The 21,852-nt window shown below is 39.7% G+C and overlaps 1 protein-coding gene across 6 annotated transcripts in view; it reads left to right on the top strand.

The window, feature by feature from the left end:
- The window catches only part of NAV2 (neuron navigator 2), a 325,098-nt gene extending 303,246 nt beyond the window's left edge, over positions 1 to 21,852 (top strand). For all 6 annotated transcript variants that reach the window (XM_048486861.1, XM_048486863.1, XM_048486862.1 and 3 more), the window contains 5 exons: positions 1,860 to 2,014; positions 2,418 to 2,686; positions 3,181 to 3,299; positions 12,657 to 12,860; positions 16,283 to 21,852. In XM_048486861.1, the coding sequence (XP_048342818.1) occupies positions 1,860 to 2,014; positions 2,418 to 2,686; positions 3,181 to 3,299; positions 12,657 to 12,860; positions 16,283 to 16,408 (873 nt within the window). In that variant the 3' untranslated portion in view covers positions 16,409 to 21,852. The remainder of the gene's footprint in view (positions 1 to 1,859; positions 2,015 to 2,417; positions 2,687 to 3,180; positions 3,300 to 12,656; positions 12,861 to 16,282) is intronic.

Genomic DNA, 21,852 nt, shown 5'->3' with positions numbered 1-21,852 from the left:
TGTGTGGAGCACGTGGGGGGGGGGCGGAGAGGAGGAAATGGTGGATGAAGTTATAATTTTACTTGAGTCTTTATGTGGAACAGGGTAAAGCCAAAGCCACAAATAACTTCTAGCCAGTGTTTCTTTCCACAGCTAACCTTAACAGCTTCCTGCTTGTGTGAGGCTCCTCCCATGCCTACTGTGTCCTCCTGTCCTCTAACACCCTGGTTGGGGTTGGATGAACTCCCCCACAGGCCTCAGAATGGCAAAAAGAGGAGGTTCTGGCACTCAGTTCCTCTCCCTTCCTAGAATTGGCTCACTCTGTTTCTTTCTGTCCCACCTTGTATATTCAGTCGTTCCTTTCTTCCCACCCTCTCTTATGCAACCCTATGGTTCACCACCTTGGATCTGGGCCTAGACTGGCCCTGGCTCCACCTACCTCTGAAGTAACTAAAGGAGGAGACCAGCTTCCCTTGGCCAGTACCTCTCTCTGCCCCTTTATAGGCAATCTTGGGGCTTTGAGGAATTATCTCACCACCCTTTCTCTAGACTGATTGAGCCAAGCTCCCATAAGAGCCCATCCCCTCACTGGTTACTGTCAGGCTGCTTGGGCTCCTTGCCTGTTTCCATGAAGTCACCAACTCCTGCTTTTCTACATCTTGGGAAGGCTTCTCCTGGCCAGTGCTGCCTTCCAGCAAGCTGTTGCTGGTTGATGATATCATTGGCAGCAAAACCAGAACATTTGGTGCTTTGTTCCCCATGGCTGCAACTTCCTGCATCTTCCTAGGCACCACTTCAGCTGTTCCCCTGCTGGGACCTATTACCAGTGAGCCCACACCTCCTTGCATGACTCCCTCAGGTAGGCACAATTCTGGGGCCCAGAAGGGAGGGTCTCCTCCTAGAGAAGGCCTGGCTGGACTCCAACACCAGTCGCCTTGATTCCGAAGACAGGGAATACTTCTTCTATTTAATGGAAAGTGGGATCAACATAGAAGCTGCATGCTGAGGCTCCATCATCTGCTGTAATTACATCGTGGAGTACAGCTTTTTGCCTCACTCTTGAAGCTCACTTCTGCTTTTACCAAAACTATTTTTGCAATGACAGTTTTAGACATGGGATTCTTCCACAAAAAAAAACTTGTGACACTAAAGTTGGTATCCTGACTGCTTTACCAGGCAAAGTCTGCCAATGAACCTATCTGCCTCACTTCTTCTGTCTTCCTCATCCTGTCCTATAGCTCCACTTTTCATGGTTCTGAATCTACCCTCCCTCTGAAGATTTCACTTCTTGCCCAATCACGAGGCTGCCTAAGCGATGTGGCAATTGCCTACCCCTCAAGGAGCTGATGTCACTATGAGAACATCATTCATGTTCAAATGACAGCTGTGCAGTTAGGATGTCAAGAAGAGGAATAGGTTGGATTTATATTCTGCCTTTCTCTACTGTAAGGAGATTCAAGGCAGCTTACAAACTCTTTTCCTATCCTTTCCCCACAATAAACACCTTGTGAGGTAGATGGGCCAGACAGAGTTTTGACAGAACTGTGACTAGCACAGGGTTGCCCAGTAGGCTTCAAGTGTAGCATCAGGAAAACAAATCCAGTTCGCCAGATAAGAGTCTGTCACTCATTTGTAGGAGTGGAAAATCAAACCCAGTTCTCCAGATTAGAGTCCAACTGCTCTTAACCACTACATCACACTGGATCTCAAGCTACCTATGCTTTATTTTTATAAATGATATTCCAAAAGTTGCTTCCCCTGAGAAAAGTTTGGCTCTCTGCAGTTCAGAGCAGGCCACTGTTACCTTTGAATTTCACAATGTCATCTCTACCAAGATTTCCAGCTGAAAACCAAGTTCTGCTTTCTCATCTTCATTGCAGGAACTCCGCCAGTATCTTTCCAACCTTGCTGACCAATGCAACAGTGAGAATAATTCTGTGGAGATGCCACTTGTTATCATACTGGACAACTTGCATCATGTTAGCTCTCTGGGAGAGATCTTCAACGGGCTCTTGAGCTGCAAGTATCATAAATGGTAATAGCAATCTTGTTACTTCCAAGAGCATGTAGCATTTTGTGTTTCTGGGTCCTTTATTTGTTTTTGTTCACGTTCAGTTCTGTATCTACTTAGCTAGTTGCCTGCAGACTTCTTCTGCCTTTAAGCTGTTTTATAGAGGTGTTCTTCAGCCACTTATCCTCTAGACCTCCCCTTTCAGTGCTCTGTTTGCTGAGAAGATAAAATGCTATGATCCCTAACATCAAGGCCGTTTAACCAATGCTAGATTAGAAGGAAGGGGGGGGGGAGTATATTGAACGTTTCCAAAACACTGTGTTTGTGATAGATGGTGGTAACAAACGGTAGCAGCCATAGCCATGATTTAAAAAAAAATCTAAGAAATGTTCTAGACATAAAATACTGGTCCCTTTGTTTTTCATAGTCCTTACATTATTGGAACAATGAACCAGGCAACTGCCTCTACACCTAATCTTCAGCTACACCATAACTTCAGATGGGTGCTGTGTGCCAACCACACTGAGCCAGTAAAGGGTTTTCTTGGCCGTTTCTTGAGAAGAAAACTTGTTGAAACAGAAATTGGTGGCAGAATGAGAAATGCAGAACTGGTTAAGATCATAGACTGGATTCCCAAAGTCTGGCAACACCTTAACAAGTTCCTAGAAGCTCACAGTTCTTCAGATGTTACGATTGGTAAGCTGTCCAAACTATCTCTGACATATTTTCCAGCACTTCAGAGAGGCCATATAATTTTAACAACAGTGAGGGACAATAAAAATATATTTAAACGAAAGCTTTATGCCACATCATGGACTCAATTAGAAAGTATCATATGATTTTTATGTAAGAATAGAATGCAGTTGGAACTTTGATAATTTCATTTTAAATACCTATTTCCTCAAGGTGGCATACTGAGGGACCAACTTCTAAACCAATTCCTGCTTGCTATGCAGTGGGTTTAATGGGTTCCTTCATTGTAAGTAATAAATGTTCATATTTACCTTAATTAAGAGATATCATAAATATCTCTGTGTTGTATCTGTCCTTCCAGGAACCAAGTTCTTCCTTCTGAAGCATCTGCTGGAGAAATTTGTGTTTTTATTTCCCCTCTGGTTTCTCTCCCTCTCTTGTAATTTTGTGCTTTAATATTGTTAAAGTGAAATCTGCACTAATTTTTTCTCTCATAGGGCCACGACTCTTCCTCTCTTGTCCAATAGATGTAGATGGGTCTAGAGTTTGGTTTACTGACCTGTGGAACTACTCCATTGTTCCCTATCTTCTTGAGGCTGTCAGAGAAGGATTGCAGGTGAGGACCTATGTGGTAAACGAAGAGCAGTAGGAAAAACTAAGAGATAATACAATCACATTAACCCAATGTGTAACTTGCCAAGCCAAATACAATCTACTTGTCATGTATTTGGCTTGACAGTGTGTGACCACTATCTGGGCAGGCTGCCAAACACAAAACAAAACAAGTATATTTATTGAACTCCTTGAGTTTGGTTTATTAGATCTCAAGTTGTGCAGACCTGCATGAACCTTTTCTTTCACCTGGAATAGCATATATACGTGTGTGTGTGTACACACACACACACACACACACACACACACACACACACACACACACACACCCCCCGCTTTTTAAAGATGAATTTGAGGAGTTACTTGGCTTTCTTCTTTATTATTCACAAGAATAAGGCAATTGTTTAAATTGTTAAAAATTTATCAAGCTGTTTCTCATGTTTTTTACAAAAAAGCAAGGAATATTTCAGTTCCTAGCTTTAATAGAACTGAGAATTTTGACTTGTTACAACTTTGAACTGTTAGCAACTTTGTTTTGCTGCAATAATGCTGCGTCAGTGCAAACATGATGCTGTACAGAAAATTGTCAGTGATTAAGCTGCTGAATCTTGGTTTTGAATCCTGCTTCCATTCGGAACCACTGGTAATAGTGGCCAGTTTTCTCTTTAATAGGACTCAAAGCAATTTATAATAAATAGGACTCTAAGCAGCTTGTAATAAAATACTATTCCATACAATTAAAAAGAAATAAAATTTAAATATGCTAAAAGAGCTAAAAGGGGGTGGAGTTGTCCCTGTGAGGAGCCAAGAACACTTACCCTTCAGCTTATTCTTAGGGACACCCTATTCTTGGCCATGCCCAAGTCAAGTACCAGAGACAGGAATAGCTAACAGAATACACAGCATGATGTTGCAGCTGACAGCAGTGTTCCTTTCAAACTGTCCTCCCTGTAATCATCGTTGTATGAGTATTTTTTTTAATTATCATTTTGCTACTGACCATTTCTCATATGAATGGATAATTCAAGGGGGGTGGAGAAGGGAATCCTGATTGCTTTTCAGTACACTAACAACCTGCTGGATACCTAAAAATTGTGAAGGGATATTTCAAAAACTCCACTGTCTCAAAAAAAATAAAGAATTACAGTGTCTCAAAAGAATGAAGAAAAGAAATGGCTCAGATAAACCTAAATATAGCAAGCTCATCTCCATTTTTTCTTAATTCACGTTGGTAGGCATTCCAGTTATAATAGACTTTATTCATACTTTGTAGCTTCAATTAATTAAACAGAAGTGGGTTCAGGGAAAAGGCACTCATTTTTGTGGCAAAAGTTACAGGGGGGATTGCTTCATAAAATGCCTAACCTGCCTGCTGTAGTATTTTTAAACTTACTTGAATGTTAAAATTTGAAAGTTAAAATTATTTTGCTCTGTACAATTGTGAATACTTGTATTTAATTAACTTCCAAATAGATTAATCTGAATTACTTCCACTTAAACTTCAGATGGACTAAGGCCCCTTCCGCACATGCAGAATAATGCATTTTCAATCCACTTTCACAATTGTTTGCAAGTAGATTTTGCTATTCCACACAGTAAAATCCAGCTGCAATGTGCATTGAAAGTGGATTGAAAGTTCATTATTCTGCATGTGTGGAAGGGTCCAAAGAACTGCTTTACATTTTAAATGACAACTCAGGTTCACCTGGGAAATGTTCTCCGAACACATCAGACATATATCCAGAAGCTGTGGCTTTTGGTCTGGGTCTTATTGCATGTTCCTAAATGTTTGGCTGTCACAAGCAGGTTGAATTCCCATATTCAACTCCTGGACCACAGCATTCAAAATTAAACCTTTTAAGAGATGAAATGCAAGGGTATTGCTGCAGGAGTCCTAGAATTGACTGTGTTCCTTTGGAATGAATTTGCATATGTTCCTATAAAAATGCTGCAAAATTATGGCTCGCAGTGAATAGCATGTAGGAAAAGCTCCAGATAATGCCAGTAAACAGGTTAAACAGTCATGACACAATATACCTACATCAGTTAAAATGCTGACTGATAAAAGAGATCCAGGAATCCTAGAATATGTGGATGGAGATATACCAGTGAAGTTTTTGAGAAGACACACAATTTGCCATGAATAGCTAACAGTGTAGTAATCTGATATCTGTGCACTTTGGACTGGTGTAAGAATGTTTCAATGGCTTGTTTGCAGCTGCACAAACACTGCGACCCTGATACAGAGAAGCCTGAGCAGGAGATAGCAGGGATGACAGTACAGAGTTTACCTGTAAGAATAAGAACTACCTTTTAACACTCAGTCCTACTCTGCTCTGAACTGTCCCTAGAAGCTAAAATGACTAAACTAAGGCTATTGTACTTTGGTCACATAATGAGAAGACAAAAGTCTCTGCAAAAGACAATAATGCTAGGAAAAGTTGAAGGCAGCAGGAATAAAGGAAGACTGAATATGAGATAGCTTGGCTCAATCAGATAAGCCACAGTCTTCATTTTGCATGACCTAAGCAAGGCTGTTAACAGTAGGTTGTTTTGGAGGACACTGATTCATAGGGTCCCCAGGAGTCGAGAGCTTCTTGATAGCACTTCACACACACACGCTCTTTGTCAAGTCTGTCTTGTATACCCATTCACTGATATTTTTACACATTTTTTAAATCATAAATTGAAAAGTGGAAACCACCCTTTCTTTGGTCAACTCCCTGAGACTCCAGGGACATGAAGTTTTTGGATGAGTTCAATGTTGTTTTTGCCATTTAAATATCAGTTAGGGCCAAGAGCAAGCAGGAGATCGCACTTGCGTCCAGTTGCTTCGTTTTAATTTCTTGTGAAATGTGAAAGTTGACAGGTTTTGTAATCATCACCCTCTTCTCATTATAAGTGGGGGAAAATATCCACTTTTTAAAAGAAAAAGAAAGAAACCAAACCCTCCTTCCCTGACTCCTGTCAATTGCATTTTAATAGGTCTTAATGCTAACCTTTCTGCTATGGTTGCTGCCACCTTGTGGTAGTCACTTCATCTGTGTAATAAGACTTAAAGGCCTGGTTTACAGGTAACGTGTGTGAGGCAAAAAAGCTTATCCAGTGTCTTGGTTAATTTGGGTGGTTATATGTGTACAGTAGCTACACCTGCCCATCTGTGTATACTCCAGAGATTGCTAGTCTGTGTGGTTATTAACTGTGTTAGGGTTAACAAGTACCAGCCCAAAATTAGCTCCTGGATCCTCATAAGGGTACTCTGGTCAGTTCTTGTGCCTCACCTGCATTATGCTTAAATCAAGCCAATTGCCAGGTTTTCAAGTGTCTTGATGGAGAAAATACCTTACACTGTGCATTTCACAGGTTCTATATGAATATATGATCAGATTTAACCTTCTAAATATGCAGAGTTTTTAGAAGCAGCATCTTCCTCAGCTATCAGGAATATAGTAGATTTATGTAATTTCACTCCGATCCTAAATACTTATACCATGTTTTTCTCTAAAGCACCACAATACACAGGTCCAATCACCAGTTCAGCACCTTTGTAACGTGATGCTAATTTTGATGCTGCTTGCCCTAAGTACTGAATAGCTGCAGGGAGTCTTAAGGCCAGAACCTATATTACCGTGGATAGAAATACAGTGGATAGAAAGCAGTGCTAATTATCCATCTGGTAAATCATTAGCTGCCAGATAATGTTTTTAAAGGCTTCCCTTTTAAAGAAGGAGTCGTTTAAATCCGGGATTGCCAGCTCTGTGTTGGAAAATTCCTGGAGATTTGGGGGTGAAGGCCGGAGAGAATGGGGATTGGGAAGGGGAAATACGTCAGTGGGGTACATTGGCAAAGAGTCCAACTTCCAAAGTAGCCATTTTCTCCAGGGGGAATTGTCTTTGTAACCTGGAGACAAGTTGTAATTCCAGGAGATCTTCAGCCACCACCTGGGGATTGGCAACCTTAGTTCCTGCAGAACACCTTGTTCAGTTTGTGTAACCATTCTTTTTCACTTTAGGAGGATTTTTTCTCCACTTTTTAGCACAGACTATTTTAATAGTTGTGACAGCACATGAAATGGGTTTTTGGTGCACACTACATTGCAAAATGTTGTCAAATGAATATGACAAATACATGGTCTCCAGTGTAATGCTGTATAGGTATGCTCCTCTGCTGCTCCCTTCTTCACACTCTTGGTGTTGGGATTGCCCCACTATACTGTGTAAAACGGTTCCAAGAACTAGATCTCCAGATAAGAACAACATTCTGAACACTCTTGAAATTCATTGTTGAGATGTCTTCCCCATTGAGAATAATTCATCACCAATCACATGGCACCATCTAGTGGACAAATTTACCCAGTGACCATTTGCTGTTCAAGGCAAAAAATCCATTGATAAAAATCCATTTCTGAAGAAGAGGGAAGTGGAGGATGTAGGAGAAGATAATTGTATGTTTGGATGCAGTCTCCGTATTTTGAACTATTGTAAGGTATTTGATAAATAATTTTGTAGCGAAGTATTCTTGTTTCAGAGCCAGTCTATGGCTTGGAGCCACTGGTGGGATTCAAATAATTTAACAACCGGTTCTGGTGGTGGGATTCAAATAATTTAACAACTGGTTGTTTACGAGCACCATTTTAACAACCAGTTCTGCCAAAGTGGTGCGAACCCGCTGAATCCCACCACTGCTTGGAGCTATAGAACTAAGGTCTTTTTACAGGAACCTAAAGGAAGTGTTAATACCATCCTGAAGTGAATGGACTTAGGAGGGCATAACCCTGCTGCATTATAATAATGCTATATTATAGCATTATAACATCATAACATCAGGATGTGATATCATGAAGTTATAATGTTGATGCTTCTCTTATAACGTCATAACATTGCATCATTTCATATCATATAACCGAAGCAACAATAATCATAACGTCATAATATTATAACAATATATAATTCTAAATTGCATTGTTATTGTGCTGTTATAACGCCGTTGTAATGCCGTTGTAACACCATTATAGTATTTTTATAACTCCATTATAGCGTTCTTGTAACGTTGTTAAAACGTCATGATGTCATGATATTATAGCGTTATAACATCATAACATCAGGATGTGATATCATGAAGTTATAATGTTGATGCTTCTCTTATAACGTCATAACATTGCATCATTTCATATCATATAACCGAAGCAACAATAATCATAACGTCATAATATTATAACAATATATAATTCTAAATTGCATTGTTATTGTGCTGTTATAACGCCGTTGTAATGCCGTTGTAACACCATTATAGTATTTTTATAACTCCATTATAGCGTTCTTGTAACGTTGTTAAAACGTCATGATGTCATGATATTATAGCGTTATAACATCATAACATCAGGATGTGATATCATGAAGTTATAATGTTGATGCTTCTTTATGACGTCATAACATCACATCATTTCATAACATCATATAACCGAAGCAACAATAATCATAACGTCATAATGTTATAACAATATATAACACTAAATTGCTGTGTGTGTGTGTGTGAGAGAGAGAGAGAGAGAGAGAGTGCCATGTGGAAAACATCTTTTGAAATTGAATGGATTAACGGACAGTTCATGAAATGTTTTCTGTTCAAAGGGACAACTATTCCATTCATTGATCCTTGCCTATGTAAAGACCCTGTTCTGATGTCCTTGCCTGTACTGAAATACTTGTTTCTGACAGTCTGCACTGGAAGGATTGGTATCTAAGAAAGGCAGAGCAATATCTTGTCTCGTTTTATGTTCATAGTAGTAGATATTTTCACCAGCAAGGCAAAATGTTATACATACTGCCCAACAATTATTGGGTGGCAGAGTGGAAAGAATAGTTGATTGAATAGGGTACTCTCATCCTTGTACTACAGGCTTGATGAGTTCTGCTTTCATACTTCCGATGTGTGAGTGTAGTCTTGCATTTATTTATTAATGAAATTAATGAAAATGAGTGAAGAAGGCACCAAAGGACATACGAGGCAAGAATTCTGTTCTCACTTTTGTTGTGTACAGTGTACACAGAAGGGATTATTATACTGTTAACTAGAAATATCTCAGTATAGCAATATGTGCCTAGATGTGTTTTTATTTCCTGTCCTTCCTTCAAGGAGGACAGGTCAGTGTACACAGCCCTCCTTCCCTCTAGTTTATGCTCAAAACAACCTTGGTAGATGAGTTAAAATAAAAGGAAGTAACTGAGCCAAGGTAAAGAATTTGAAAACCAGCCTATCTAGTCTTAAGTCAACACTGTTATTAAGACATATGTATGGACTTCTAACTATTTTTTGTCAAATCATGTACATGAAATGTTGAAATGTTCCCCAGATATTTCATCTTTAGCTTCTGTTATTGCTGATCTGAATGACACAACAAATGATGAATTTATACCCTTGAGAAGGTTAGATTTGAATGACTTTGGTACTTGTAAATTCTGTATTAATGATAAGCTAATTGTTTCTTATGGTAATAAGGTGTCAGGACCAGTTTTCATTTCCTGTAACTCCCAGTAAGTTTCAGTTTCGTTTTCCCCAACAACCCTCGTTCCCGCCACTACCTAGGACTGCCCACTACACACCCTACATATACTGGAGCTGAGGGCAAGAACGCTCAGTTCCAGCACCCTTTAGCTAGGGCGACATATATCAATAAAGTTATTCCTGTTTCACAGAGCTGACTTCGTTTTAGTGTGTTCAGCCTTACATAAGGTAAATAATAAAAACATCAACAATTCTTGATGTTTAATAGAACATTACCAAATATCATTAATAGAACATTACCCAATCAAAATTTACTTGAGCATTTAATTAAAAAGTAGGCAAAATTGCTTTAAGATCCTTATCATATTTTGAGAAACTTCTGATATTAGATTATAATTATTTTGCTATTATTAGATGTTTTTCTTGAATTTGATAATTTTTTGGGGAAAAACTGGTATAAAATTGAAAATACCTTAGATGACCAGAAATAGAAATTAATATTGATGCAAGGTATGAATTTCACGATAAGCCTTTTGTGTAGGGAAAATCTATTGAAAACTGTACATAAGTGGTATCTCTTCTCTTTAAGATTAGCAAAAATTAACAAAACAAATTAAAATAGTTGTTGGTTTTGCAGCGTGCCAAAAGCAGTATTTTCTTTTCATATATGGTGGGAATGTACTCATGCTTCATCATTTTGGTCACAAGTAGTAACATAGAAATGTAAAGGAGTGCGCTTCAGAATTGTTATATTCACCCTTTCCAATAAAATCATTCAGAAGCAAAGGATCTTTTTGTACTTTATTTGCAAATAAAGGGGAACCTCACCCAACAAGGTTGGGAGGGCTCCCCAAGCAGCAACAACAATATTTCCAACTTATCCGCTTTGCCCGGCCGCTTAATTCCCACTCTCATCCCTTGGTGAGGAGAAGGATGACCCTCCAGAGGTCTTTTACAGAATCTACCACCACACCCTTTTTGAAATTTTTCAGACCCCCTCTGTTTGAGTGTTTGTCCTGATACGTGGTACCTAATTTGTGGCATGGGTATATAGCTGCAGAGACCAATTAAACATCAGATTGCTGATTGTTTGAAAAACATTAGTGTTTCAGCTTCTTGACATCAAGAGGTGATAAACTCCTGTTCAATAATTTCACCTGCTGAATTCTGCATATCAATGTTAAGTTTGGACCAGCACTGTTCATAATTTGCTTGCTTGGCAACTATAAGCATTGTCCTTCCCAACTATCATTCAGAGACTGATCTAAAAGCACCTGTTAAGTTAAGAAGTTAAGAAGAAGAGTTTGGACTTATACCCCTCATTGTTCTCCTGTAAGGAGACTCAAGGCAACTTACAAACTCTTTTCCCTTCCTCTTCCCACAACAGACACCTTGTGAGGTAGGTGGGGCTGAGAGAGTTCTGAACAAACTGTGACCACCCAAAGGCCTCCCAGCAGGCTTCATATGGAGGAGTGAGGAAACAAACCTGGTTCACCAGAAATGAGTCCGGTGCTCATGTGGAGGAGTCAGGAGTCAAACCCAGTTTAGAGTCCGCTGCTCTTCATCACTACACCAAGCTGGCAACTCTGGTCCTGAGCAGTTTTAGATATAAACCAGATATGCACTGCTGTCTTCCTAGGAAGAAGGAAGCAATTATATGATACCTACAAATGTACTTTTTTTTGGCTTTTTAGCACAACAGGAAATTATTTCATGTGCATTAAATTCTATCTACTCAATTTCGCATCTCGCATTACTCGTTAAATTTTACATCATGTTGTATTAACTGTAGCATACACACTTTCAGATTGAAGAATGCTTTCCAGATCCTCTCCCCTCTTTAGAAGAACTTTATAGCTTCCACTGCTTAAAAAAAGTTCGGTATATCCTGAAGGACCCGTCCACCCTGCTTTTTCTTTTTTTGAACTATTACCATCTGGCAGAAGATACAGGATCATGAAGACCAGGACAACTAGGCTTAGAGACAGCTTTTATCCTAGAGCTGTGGCTATGATTTACTCCATGGTGATGTGTTGACGTGGTGGTGGCTGCATAGAGATGGTTGTGTAGAGATGGCTGTAAGTTGGGGGTGTGCGGATTGCAGCCCCCCAGTGCCTCGTGCGGATTGCAGAGATGTTCATCGGGGGATGTTTTGTATTTTTGTATTTTCGCTGTTGTGTATTTTCGTTGTGTGGACACAAGGCACAATGTGTGTGCACAATGACATTAAAGCTATTCTATTCTAGTCCTATGTATTGCAGAGGGCTCTAAGACAGTCTAGTACTCACGTCCAGTCGATACGGGCTGCCAGCAGCATTGAGCATCACAGTCATCCAATATGTTGAATTCATTTTGGTATACACTAGTCCTCCTCCCTTACCAAGAGCTGCACATTGCAAAGGAAGATCAGGAATGTGTGTGAGGGTAGCATGGGAACTGTCTTTCAGAGAACTTTGGCCACTGTTTGGCATTTTTCTCATTGAGGAGCTCTTGTGATCTTTTTCAGAACAGAGTATCTGGCATTTCCATTTAAAGGATCTCAGATTTTGAAGAGCTGCTGGCTATCAGAATTATTATATTGGATAGACCAGTGGTGTGATATGGTGTATAGCAGTTTCATATGTGTTCCAGAAGTTTGGTAATTCCTTAGCACTTAATTTGCAGTTAAGGTACTCTAAAAATAGATGGAAAGTTGTAATTGAAGAGGATGGATACAACAATGTTCAGTCTATAATTTTATTCACGTTCTGTACATAAAGCATCATTGTACTTACTGCGGTAACTTAAATACCTAAATATCATAAAGTAATACATTAAACTTCTTACCTTTTCTAAAGGATGACTTTGTTCTTGATTTCAGTTGTATGGAAGGAGAGCACCTTGGGAGGACCCTGCAAAATGGGTAATGGACACCTACCCATGGGCAGCCACCCCACAACACCATGAGTGGCCTCCTTTGCTGCAGCTGCGGCCAGAAGATGTTGGATTTGATGCATACTCAATGCCACGGGAAGGTTCTACCAGCAAGCAAGTTCCACCCAGCGATGCTGAAGGAGATCCTCTGGTGAGACTTGTCTTCTACAGTCTCACAGCTGATTAACATTGTTTGCAAGTTTTTTTCAGTTGACAGTTAAATGTGAAACTGAAAAGCAATATTTCTGGGTTGTGAATGAATCTGAATGCATTTTGGCATTTGTGTATACAACTAAGAGTTACATTGTGCTTATACTGGGCTGTACTGTGCTTGCAGATCATCCTGTTTCTGTCATACTCACCTTATTCATATTTTGAAATAAGCCTCACTATTGCAAAAGGAAAGTAAGGATAGAAAACATCAGTGGCCACACTTCAGAGCCACATAGAATCTTATTTATTCTTCATTTTTACCCTACATTTCTCTCCAATGGGGATCCAAAGTGACTTACAATTTTCAATTACTCCATTTGTTTCCTCATAAAGACTCAGTGATGGGGGGTTTGGTATGTGTGTGACTGGCCTAGGGTCACCCAACAAGCTTCTAGCAAAGAAGGTATTCAAATCTAGATTGATCAGATCTTAGTCAAAAACTTCTGTACCATGCTATTTCTCTAGACACTACCCATAGTAACTGATTACAGCATACACTGAACATACTCAACCTAGCTAGCACTGAAAGTGTAAGATCAGGCAGACAGACTTCTATAAAAAACAACATTATGGTCTGCATAGAAAGGCTACGCCTTTTTCAAATGCAAGACACTGCAATAGTATTGCAGAAACGGTTTCAACAGATTCATCCTGTGATATTTACATAAACACTTACTGCCATGTATTTTTGTCTGATTGCACGGATCATTCTTGGAAGATGAAGCTGCTTTGGATAAACCGACACAAAAACATAGTTGCCAGTCTTTAAACCAAGAAGAAAATAGTTGCCAGTCTTTAAACATTGCAACTGTGCTATGAAATGAACCTGTGCAAAAAAAGGTTCCCATGATACCAAATGAATGTTTCAGAGGCACCTATAAGGGTTTATGCTAAGTATTCTTAACTGAGTAGATTCACCATAGGATGGTGTTTTAGCCCCACATATTTGGCCACAGTCCAATCAGCACCCTTCTCCAACTCCTCTAAGAACATAAGAACATAAGAACAAGCCAGCTGGATCAGACCAAAATCCATCTAGTCCAGCTCTCTGCTATTCGCAGTGGCCCACCAGGTGCCTTTGGGAACTCACATGTAGGATGTGAACGCAATGGCCTTCTGCGGCTGTTGCTCCCGATCACCTGGTCTGTTAAGGCATTTGCAATCTCAGATCAAGGAGGATCAAGATTGGTAGCCATAAATCGACTTCTCCTCCATAAATCTGTCCAAGCCCCTTTTAAAGCTATCCAGGTTAGTGGCCATCACCACCTCCTGTGGCAGCATATTCCAAACACCAATCACACGTTGCGTGAAGAAGTGTTTCCTTTTATTAGTCCTAATTCTTCCCCCCAGCATTTTCAATGAATGCCCCCTGGTTCTAGTATTGGGAGAAAGAGAGAAAAATGTCTCTCTGTCAACATTTTCTACCCCATGCATAATTTTGTAGACTTCAATCATATCCCCCCTCAGCCGCATTTCACTCTCCAAACTAAAGAGTCCCAAACGCTGCAGCCTCTCCTCATAGGGAAGGTGCTCCACTCCCTCAATCATCCTTGTTGCCCTTCTCTGCACTTTTTCTATCTCCTCAATATCCTTTTTGAGATGCGGCGACCAGAACTGGACACAGTACTCCAAGTGCGGTCGCACCACTGCTTTATATATAAGGGCATGACAATCTTTGCAGTTTTATTATCAATTCCTTTTCTAATGATCCCCAGCATAGAGTTTGCCTTTTTCACAGCTGCCATGCATTGAGTTGACATTCCCATGGAACTATCAACTAAGACGCCTAAATCCCTTTCCTGGTCTGTGACTGATAGCACTGACCCCTGTAGCGTGTATGTGAAGTTTGGATTTTTTGCCCCTATGTGCATCACTTTACATTTTGCTACATTGAACTGCATTTGCCATTTCTGAGCCCACTCACCTAATTTATCAAGGTCCGCTTGGAGCTCTTCACAATCCTTTGTGGTTCTCACCACACTACATAATTTGGTATCATCTGCAAACTTGGCCACCACGCTACCCACCCCTACTTCCAGGTCATTTATGAATAGGTTAAAGAGCACTGGTCCCAAAACGGATCCTTGGGGGATCCTCTCACTGCCTTTCCTTCATAAACTGGAGTGGGTAGTTTAAAGCAAGCGTTTCCCAATCTTTTTGAATTTGCAGGCACATTTGGAATTTAGAGAATGGGCGGAGAAATAGCATGCTACAGAAGTTTTTCACTAAGATCTGATCAATCTAGATTTGAATACTGCAAAATGGCTGCCACAGGAGGTGATGCCAAATACACACGCGTGCACAAAAGGGAAGTTCGGGAATTGGCATACACACACAAACGGGAGAAACCCGAGGGGGGAGTAACATGCACACAGAACAAGACAACTGACCGATGGTGGAAAGGAAGGATAAGATCCACAGGGGGAAGACATCTGTTGATGGGGGGAGGGAGATGCTCCACTGTTCATTAGCCTCCACTGCCTCACATTTGATTCTGTTTACAAGATCGTGGATTCTTCTCCAGTCATTGGAAGGGCCGGGGGCGGGGGGGGGGGTCCAAATTGAAAAGCCGTTTATTTTCATGAAGGCAGCAAGTCACTAGTTCTGCCTTTCCAACTGACTTGGAGAAGTATTTATGGGCACCAAAGGGCCCATGGGAATCACATTGGGTAACCCTGGTCTACACCTACTGATCAGCCTCCTCCATGGCAAACTGAATGCTGTCTTGCTGCTTCCAGTCTCCCAGAAGGATTTCCTTCTTGCAAGAGGTTGGGAGCCATTCCAACTATTATCACAGCTTTTTTCTACCCTTCATTTCACTCAGCCAGTTTGGGACTCTGCCAGTCAGTGGCAGCTGTGGCAGCTCTTTAAGAGGGAGCTTCCCCAAGGCAGCATTTTTTCTACCTGCCTATAAGCAGCCACCAGTTAGTGACTGGACATTCAGTGTGTCACCATTGCACTTCCATACTAATTATACCTGGAGAAGTCAACCACCACAGTGGGGACCAACATGGGTGATTTGAATCTTTTTAGAGTAAGATTTACTTTTTTGACGATGAACTGCCCTTCCCATAGGATTTTCATAGGAGGTCCAACTTGTGTTGGCTGATATAGCTATTGTGTCCTGGCTCCTCCTACATAACCTAGTTCCAATTCATTCCCTTCTATGCAGAAGTTGCTTAAGTCAGCACATATGGGAAAGGCCTGTTAGCTGAATCCACCCCTTCCCTTGTTGTTTTACTCCTTTGAGCTACTGAATGTTAACAGCAAATTTCGTGCAATTTATGCAGGAGATGTTCAGCTACCCAAGAAATGCATGTGCATGTGTGTAACCCTTCTGTCATTCCTGTATTTCCTCAGATGAACATGCTGATGAGATTGCAAGAAGCAGCCAACTACTCGAGCCCCCAGAGCTATGACAGCGACTCCAACAGCAATAGCCATCACGATGACATCCTTGACTCATCCCTGGAATCCACATTGTGATGCAAGCCCAGCAGAAATGGTTGCTTCCCGCCTTCCTTAGAAAATCTGATTGCCAATTCATGAGGATAAATGGTCTTTGGTTCAGATGGACATCTCAGTATTAGAGCCGCAAGAACAATACAAACCAATTCCACCCCACCCCACACTCCTAGTCAGATTCAAACATGGGTGCAGGCAACCCAGTTGATGTTTTTGTATTGTGCTTTTATCATTATTATGTTTCTTTTCTTAATAATATGAACTGCACTACTTTATTTTTGTTCTTTTGACATTGCTGTGAGCTCACATGCCTAAGACACTGAATACATGTATTTTTTTTCATTAAAATAATATTAGTCCTAATAAGTTTGGGGTGGGGGGAAGGAAAGAAAATGCTTGCCTTCAGAGCTAAGAAACAAAACAGCATTTGTGCCATGTACTGTCTAGAAAGGAAGGAAAGGGGGCAGATCTTGCCGACACTGCTTTTGACCAAACTCATTCAGTGATGGCTGAATTTTTGTAAGCCATCTTTGCAGGCTAACCTCAGCTACAGATAGTACTTGTGCTATAACAGGACTGCTTGGCCAGGTAATGAAAGGTAAAGAACTGCAGAGCAGGGAAATAGACACCTAACATGAGTACATACAAAAATAGAAGCTGTTCTCCTTGCCACCTTTGGCCCTGCCTGTATTTCAGGCATTCATTTTAAGTTAGATACCCAGCATAGGTTCAGTCTACAAAATGCTGTTAGTGGTCAGCCTCCACTGAAACAAAATGAAGGCTGAGCTACTGCAGAACTTTGTGGATTTGGACATGCTGCCTACTTTCTGCTTTCATTTTTCACTTCAGCAGCTCCCATTGCTGAAGAAAGAAGCCTCTTTGAAAGTAAGCTTTAAAAGCCTGCTTAATTTCTTAGCAGTGGAACTGATAGATACCTCAAAAAATGAAAGCAGATCTTTAACTAAGTGCATAATTTCCTGTATCTTCTTGGGATACAAAACCAATCAACCTAATTAAAATGTTTCAGTGGCGATGGTCAGTATCCAAAGGACTGTGTACACTTGTGGGCCCTGCATTTACTTTTCCAATAGAATTGTTCACTCCCCTGCCCCTCTGAATAGCAAACCTTGTGCCAAGTTGCATAATATTTTGAAACTCCCTCAGTTTCAAAGAATGGTTTTCTACCAGGCATATAAGGCTATTGTGAGGGGGAAAGGGAAGTCTAACAGTGCCAATCTAAATACAGGTACATAAACCTGTCGTTTCAATGGATGTAGAGAGGTATAACTGCTTAGAATGGCACTGTAATGTTCCTTTGGAATCATTGCATTACCAGTAGTTCGGGCCATGGAAATTCTCTCCCCAGGTCAGAAACAAAATCTGTGTCTTTCTAGAAAATGATATACACAAATCTAATCTTTCCTTTGCTTGACCAATATTGTCTACTATCTTCGAAGACGGGTTTGTTATCCCTTTTGGATAAGGTCTCCTTGTCTCCACTTTAGGCTTTTAATCTTGTGACATAAATTAAGGACTGACAATTTTTCTTTTTTTAAAAAGGCTGATTTGATATCATAGTTGAATTAAAGCAGTCTTCAAGTCAAGGAGAATTGTCTGTAATTTTTTTCATTTTGAAAGATCCCATTTTTGAACCCTGGCCAAGCAGCAAAACCTGGTTCTGATCTTCTCACCCCCTTCTCCTTTCCAAATGCACAGAATAAAGGTCAATTTTTTTGGGCTTGGTGTTTCTGTTGAGAAACAAGGACTCCTCACAAAGAATTGCACTCTTTTTTAGGAAAAAAAAGATAGACGGAATAGATACAAAAGCAGCCTATCAGTTGTCTCAAACTGTACCTCAACTAGAGCTGAAGTCTTCAACAGTGTCACACACAAGCAAGCCTTTTCACCTATCTTTGGGTGCTGGTTTTTTAAAGCGATGCCTTACTTACTTTCTACTAATTGTGTTAGAATTCCATTAGTAATGTATGTGATGGGTTTTTATTTAAACAAAACAGGGCTAAAGATGTCATCTCTTGGAATATAATAGCATGAATTGCTGTGAATATTGTTTGTAATAAGATTAAATATTTCTTTTGTTGTTGTTTTTAATGTGACAATAACTAAAGTAAGGGATTGAAAAAGAGCTTTTTAAAAGAATTTCCATATCAGCCTGCAGCTAAATGACTCATTGGACAGCTGTTGAACCAACAAGAAAAATAAACCCTTTCTATGATGCTGAATCATATTGTTACTAAGCGAAAAGAAAGTGAGATTCTTTGAGTGGATTTTTAAATGTGCAGGCAGAATATCTGCCACATTTTAAAAAGGTGTTCATCTTTGTGGGTCTGATAACACAACCCACACATAGTTGTGATGCTACCAGAACTCATTTGTTGAGTGGGTAGTTTGTAATACCTCATTGCTTTCAGTGGCACAAGTGAAATTTAACCTGTTTGTTGTCTTTCATCCATTAAGAGCTAGTCATGAATCTCTTCCATAATTTTTTCTTCTTCTTGATGCCCTTTTAAAATAATAAGTCCAAAAGAAAATTTTTGTTTGCTCAAACAATTGAACTGTTTTAATTAGAAAGATATTTGATTATTTCCTGTTAATAAAATAGAAAAAGGTTAACTAATCTTCATTCTATTTTGTTTACTGAAAATAAGAACAGTCCTTTTGGATCAGACAGAGGCCCAGCATCTTGTTTTCCAAAACAGCCATCCAGAGGTCCAGAAAGCCCATAGCAGGATTTCAGAAACTGAAACCTTTCCTGGGTGCTGTCCTTCCACAACTGACATTCAGGACTGGAAGTCCCATGTGGGTACCTTGCCCAATAGCCGTCAAGGGATCTCTCCTCCATTAATTTGTCTAATCCACATTTAAAGCCAATGAATGTGCCACACTGACCCCAAATCAAGGCAATGAAACTAGAGGAATTTGGGATTCAGCACTCTGTTTCCCAGCACTGGCCATCAAATGCAGCTTTGAAAGATTTCCCAGATCAAAATTTCTCTTCATGTGGAAAGAGAAACTGCTGTGGGAAAGGATTCTAACCTAGCTCTCCCTGGCATTCTAAATTTCTACTGGTTAGGAATGTTTGCTTCGATATTATTCAATTATGAAATTCGCCCACTACTTGCTCTCTAATTTGATAGATTTTGGAAGAATTGCACCACTTTTTAAACAAAATGTTTGATTAGATTATTACACCAGCCTAGAACAAAAATCTGAACTTCATCCAACTATATGCTTCCATCATGAGGGCACATTTGGATTCTCCCAACAAAACTAGGTTCCTGCTGTCAAACTTTCCTAAAATACACATTAAATTTCCTTTATTTAAATTTGATGTTCTAATATATTTTTCCATGTGAAAAAAAATCCAAAAACAGTAAAGTGGAGAAAGGATATTTACATTCGAGCAGTCCCTCTGAATTGAAATTGGAGGGACTGATTCTTAACTTATTTGTTTTTAACGGTTTGCAATTTAAACCTTTTGGATGCTGTGATGTGGGAAACCTGTAGTCAGTGGAACAGGGGAAGTCTTAGGATGCTATAATACCTCCTTCATAGCTTCAGAGTCTTGAAGACTGCCTGGACGTATAGTCAGACTCATCTGATTGGTAACAACCACAGGACCATCTCTAGTTGTCTGGAGACTAGAAAAATAAGTTATCCGTTCGAGGTGTTTCCCATGTAATTCTGGGGGGTTGTCAGCTTGCATACATGTATTTTCAGTCACAGTAGGTTTAGGAAAATTACCCCCAAACATATACACACATTTCCCCCCTATTCTGGTTGTAGAAAACAACTGGATAAGCAGTTTTCAAGCTTGTGCCCCAGGGCTAAATCATACAACTGAATCACTGTTGTTAGGTTTTATTGTATCTGTTTAGATACAGTTCATCAGAATTCCTTTGCATGTATTTTCTAAACAGATGGTTCTTGCTACAAGTGAATATACATGAATGTGTAACTGTTGACAGCTTGATACCTTGAGTTCCAGAAACATGTTACAGATTTGCCTTGATGCGGCAATATTCTCGCAGATGTCCGTATAAAACAGATTAGTTGATCTAGAAGTTTTTTGTAGATATGTGCATTCTGATTTATGTAGACAGGTCAAAGACTTTTATCAGTTATTTTCAGAACTGACAGTTCAACATATGCAAAAAGATACCTATGTAGACCTGACGTTTCCAAAGAAATGGTTGGGGAAATTTTCTTGTGAGGAGGCCCTTTCTCTTCTCAAGAGTACAACTGGATTATGTTTTCAGAGATATCAAGACACAGGAATTATTCACAGGAATAGTATGATTCAGAGAAATAACAACTGAAGTCTATATTGTCCTATCACCTTTCGGCAGGCTCCGTTGCAATTCAGAAATATTGCTGAACCATGTATTTTGCAATATTAACTACACTGAACTGAGGTTATATGATGAGAATTCCGTATATTGTTCTGCTGTACACATGAAAGGAGTTTATTCTCTCTTGGACCCTTTTTGGGTGACTAAAATATTGAACTTTGAGGTACTTTTGTTCTTTTTAATTGTCACACAACTGTAGCGTCCTTTCTCAAACTTCGGGAAGCAGGGTTGCCTGTTATGCACATTTTTAACCTAGCTCATCTTTTCAGTCTAATCAACCCTCTTTGTTGGTTGGCCAGCCATTTTGTTCAGAATGCTTCCAGTTTGTCTTTTTAGCCCCTATGAAGTTGGCGTAACATACTTTTTAAAGAGAAGTACAAGACTCTATGCAACATTCATATTTAATTATAAATTGGAAGCACAATACATGTTCCTTTTCAACATAGCTACCAAGAATTGTGCAAATCATAAGAGAGAGATAATGGATACATATTTTTTTGTTTTAGTTTTTAGGACAATGGTGCAGAGACAGGGAATATTTGGCTAGTCTTTTTTAAATATTTTGCAAGAAAAAGAACCCCACCCGCCCATCCTACACTATTGCATTGATGATGCTTAAAATTTTGATATTCTGTGTCTTGAATCTTTGTCTAAATGTGACAAATCTCTTTTAAGTAAAAGAAAAAAAACCAAAAAAAAAATATTGTGGCTATTAATTGGAAGGTTGCTGTTTTGATCTAGTTGTTTCCAGTGGAACCATTTATGAGAAGCGTTCTCCAAGATGTACATTTTTCATTGTAACATAGAAATGTAAATATTTGATTACAAGTGCTGCATTTTGATGACTTTTTTCTAGCCATTTTTAAAGAGAAAAACTAGGAACTGAGTATTTTGTGTACAGTATGATTTCTCCCCACCTCCCTATTTAATTTTCTGTTACCATTTAGGATTGGCATTTGCAAATGGTCTGTTTGAGATCATGTCTCCCTCTGCCTTGCCCCACACCACTCCCCCTGTCCTGTGTCCTGGAGGCTAATGATTGTACCAGTCTTAAATTATTCATGATTCAATAAATTTGATGCTTATTTATTCAGA

This window comes from Sphaerodactylus townsendi, linkage group LG02 (assembly GCF_021028975.2).
Source record: "Sphaerodactylus townsendi isolate TG3544 linkage group LG02, MPM_Stown_v2.3, whole genome shotgun sequence".
NCBI lineage: Eukaryota > Metazoa > Chordata > Lepidosauria > Squamata > Sphaerodactylidae > Sphaerodactylus > Sphaerodactylus townsendi.
Note: the sequence above shows the minus strand (reverse complement) of the source record. Positions and strands in the feature narration are given on the sequence as shown.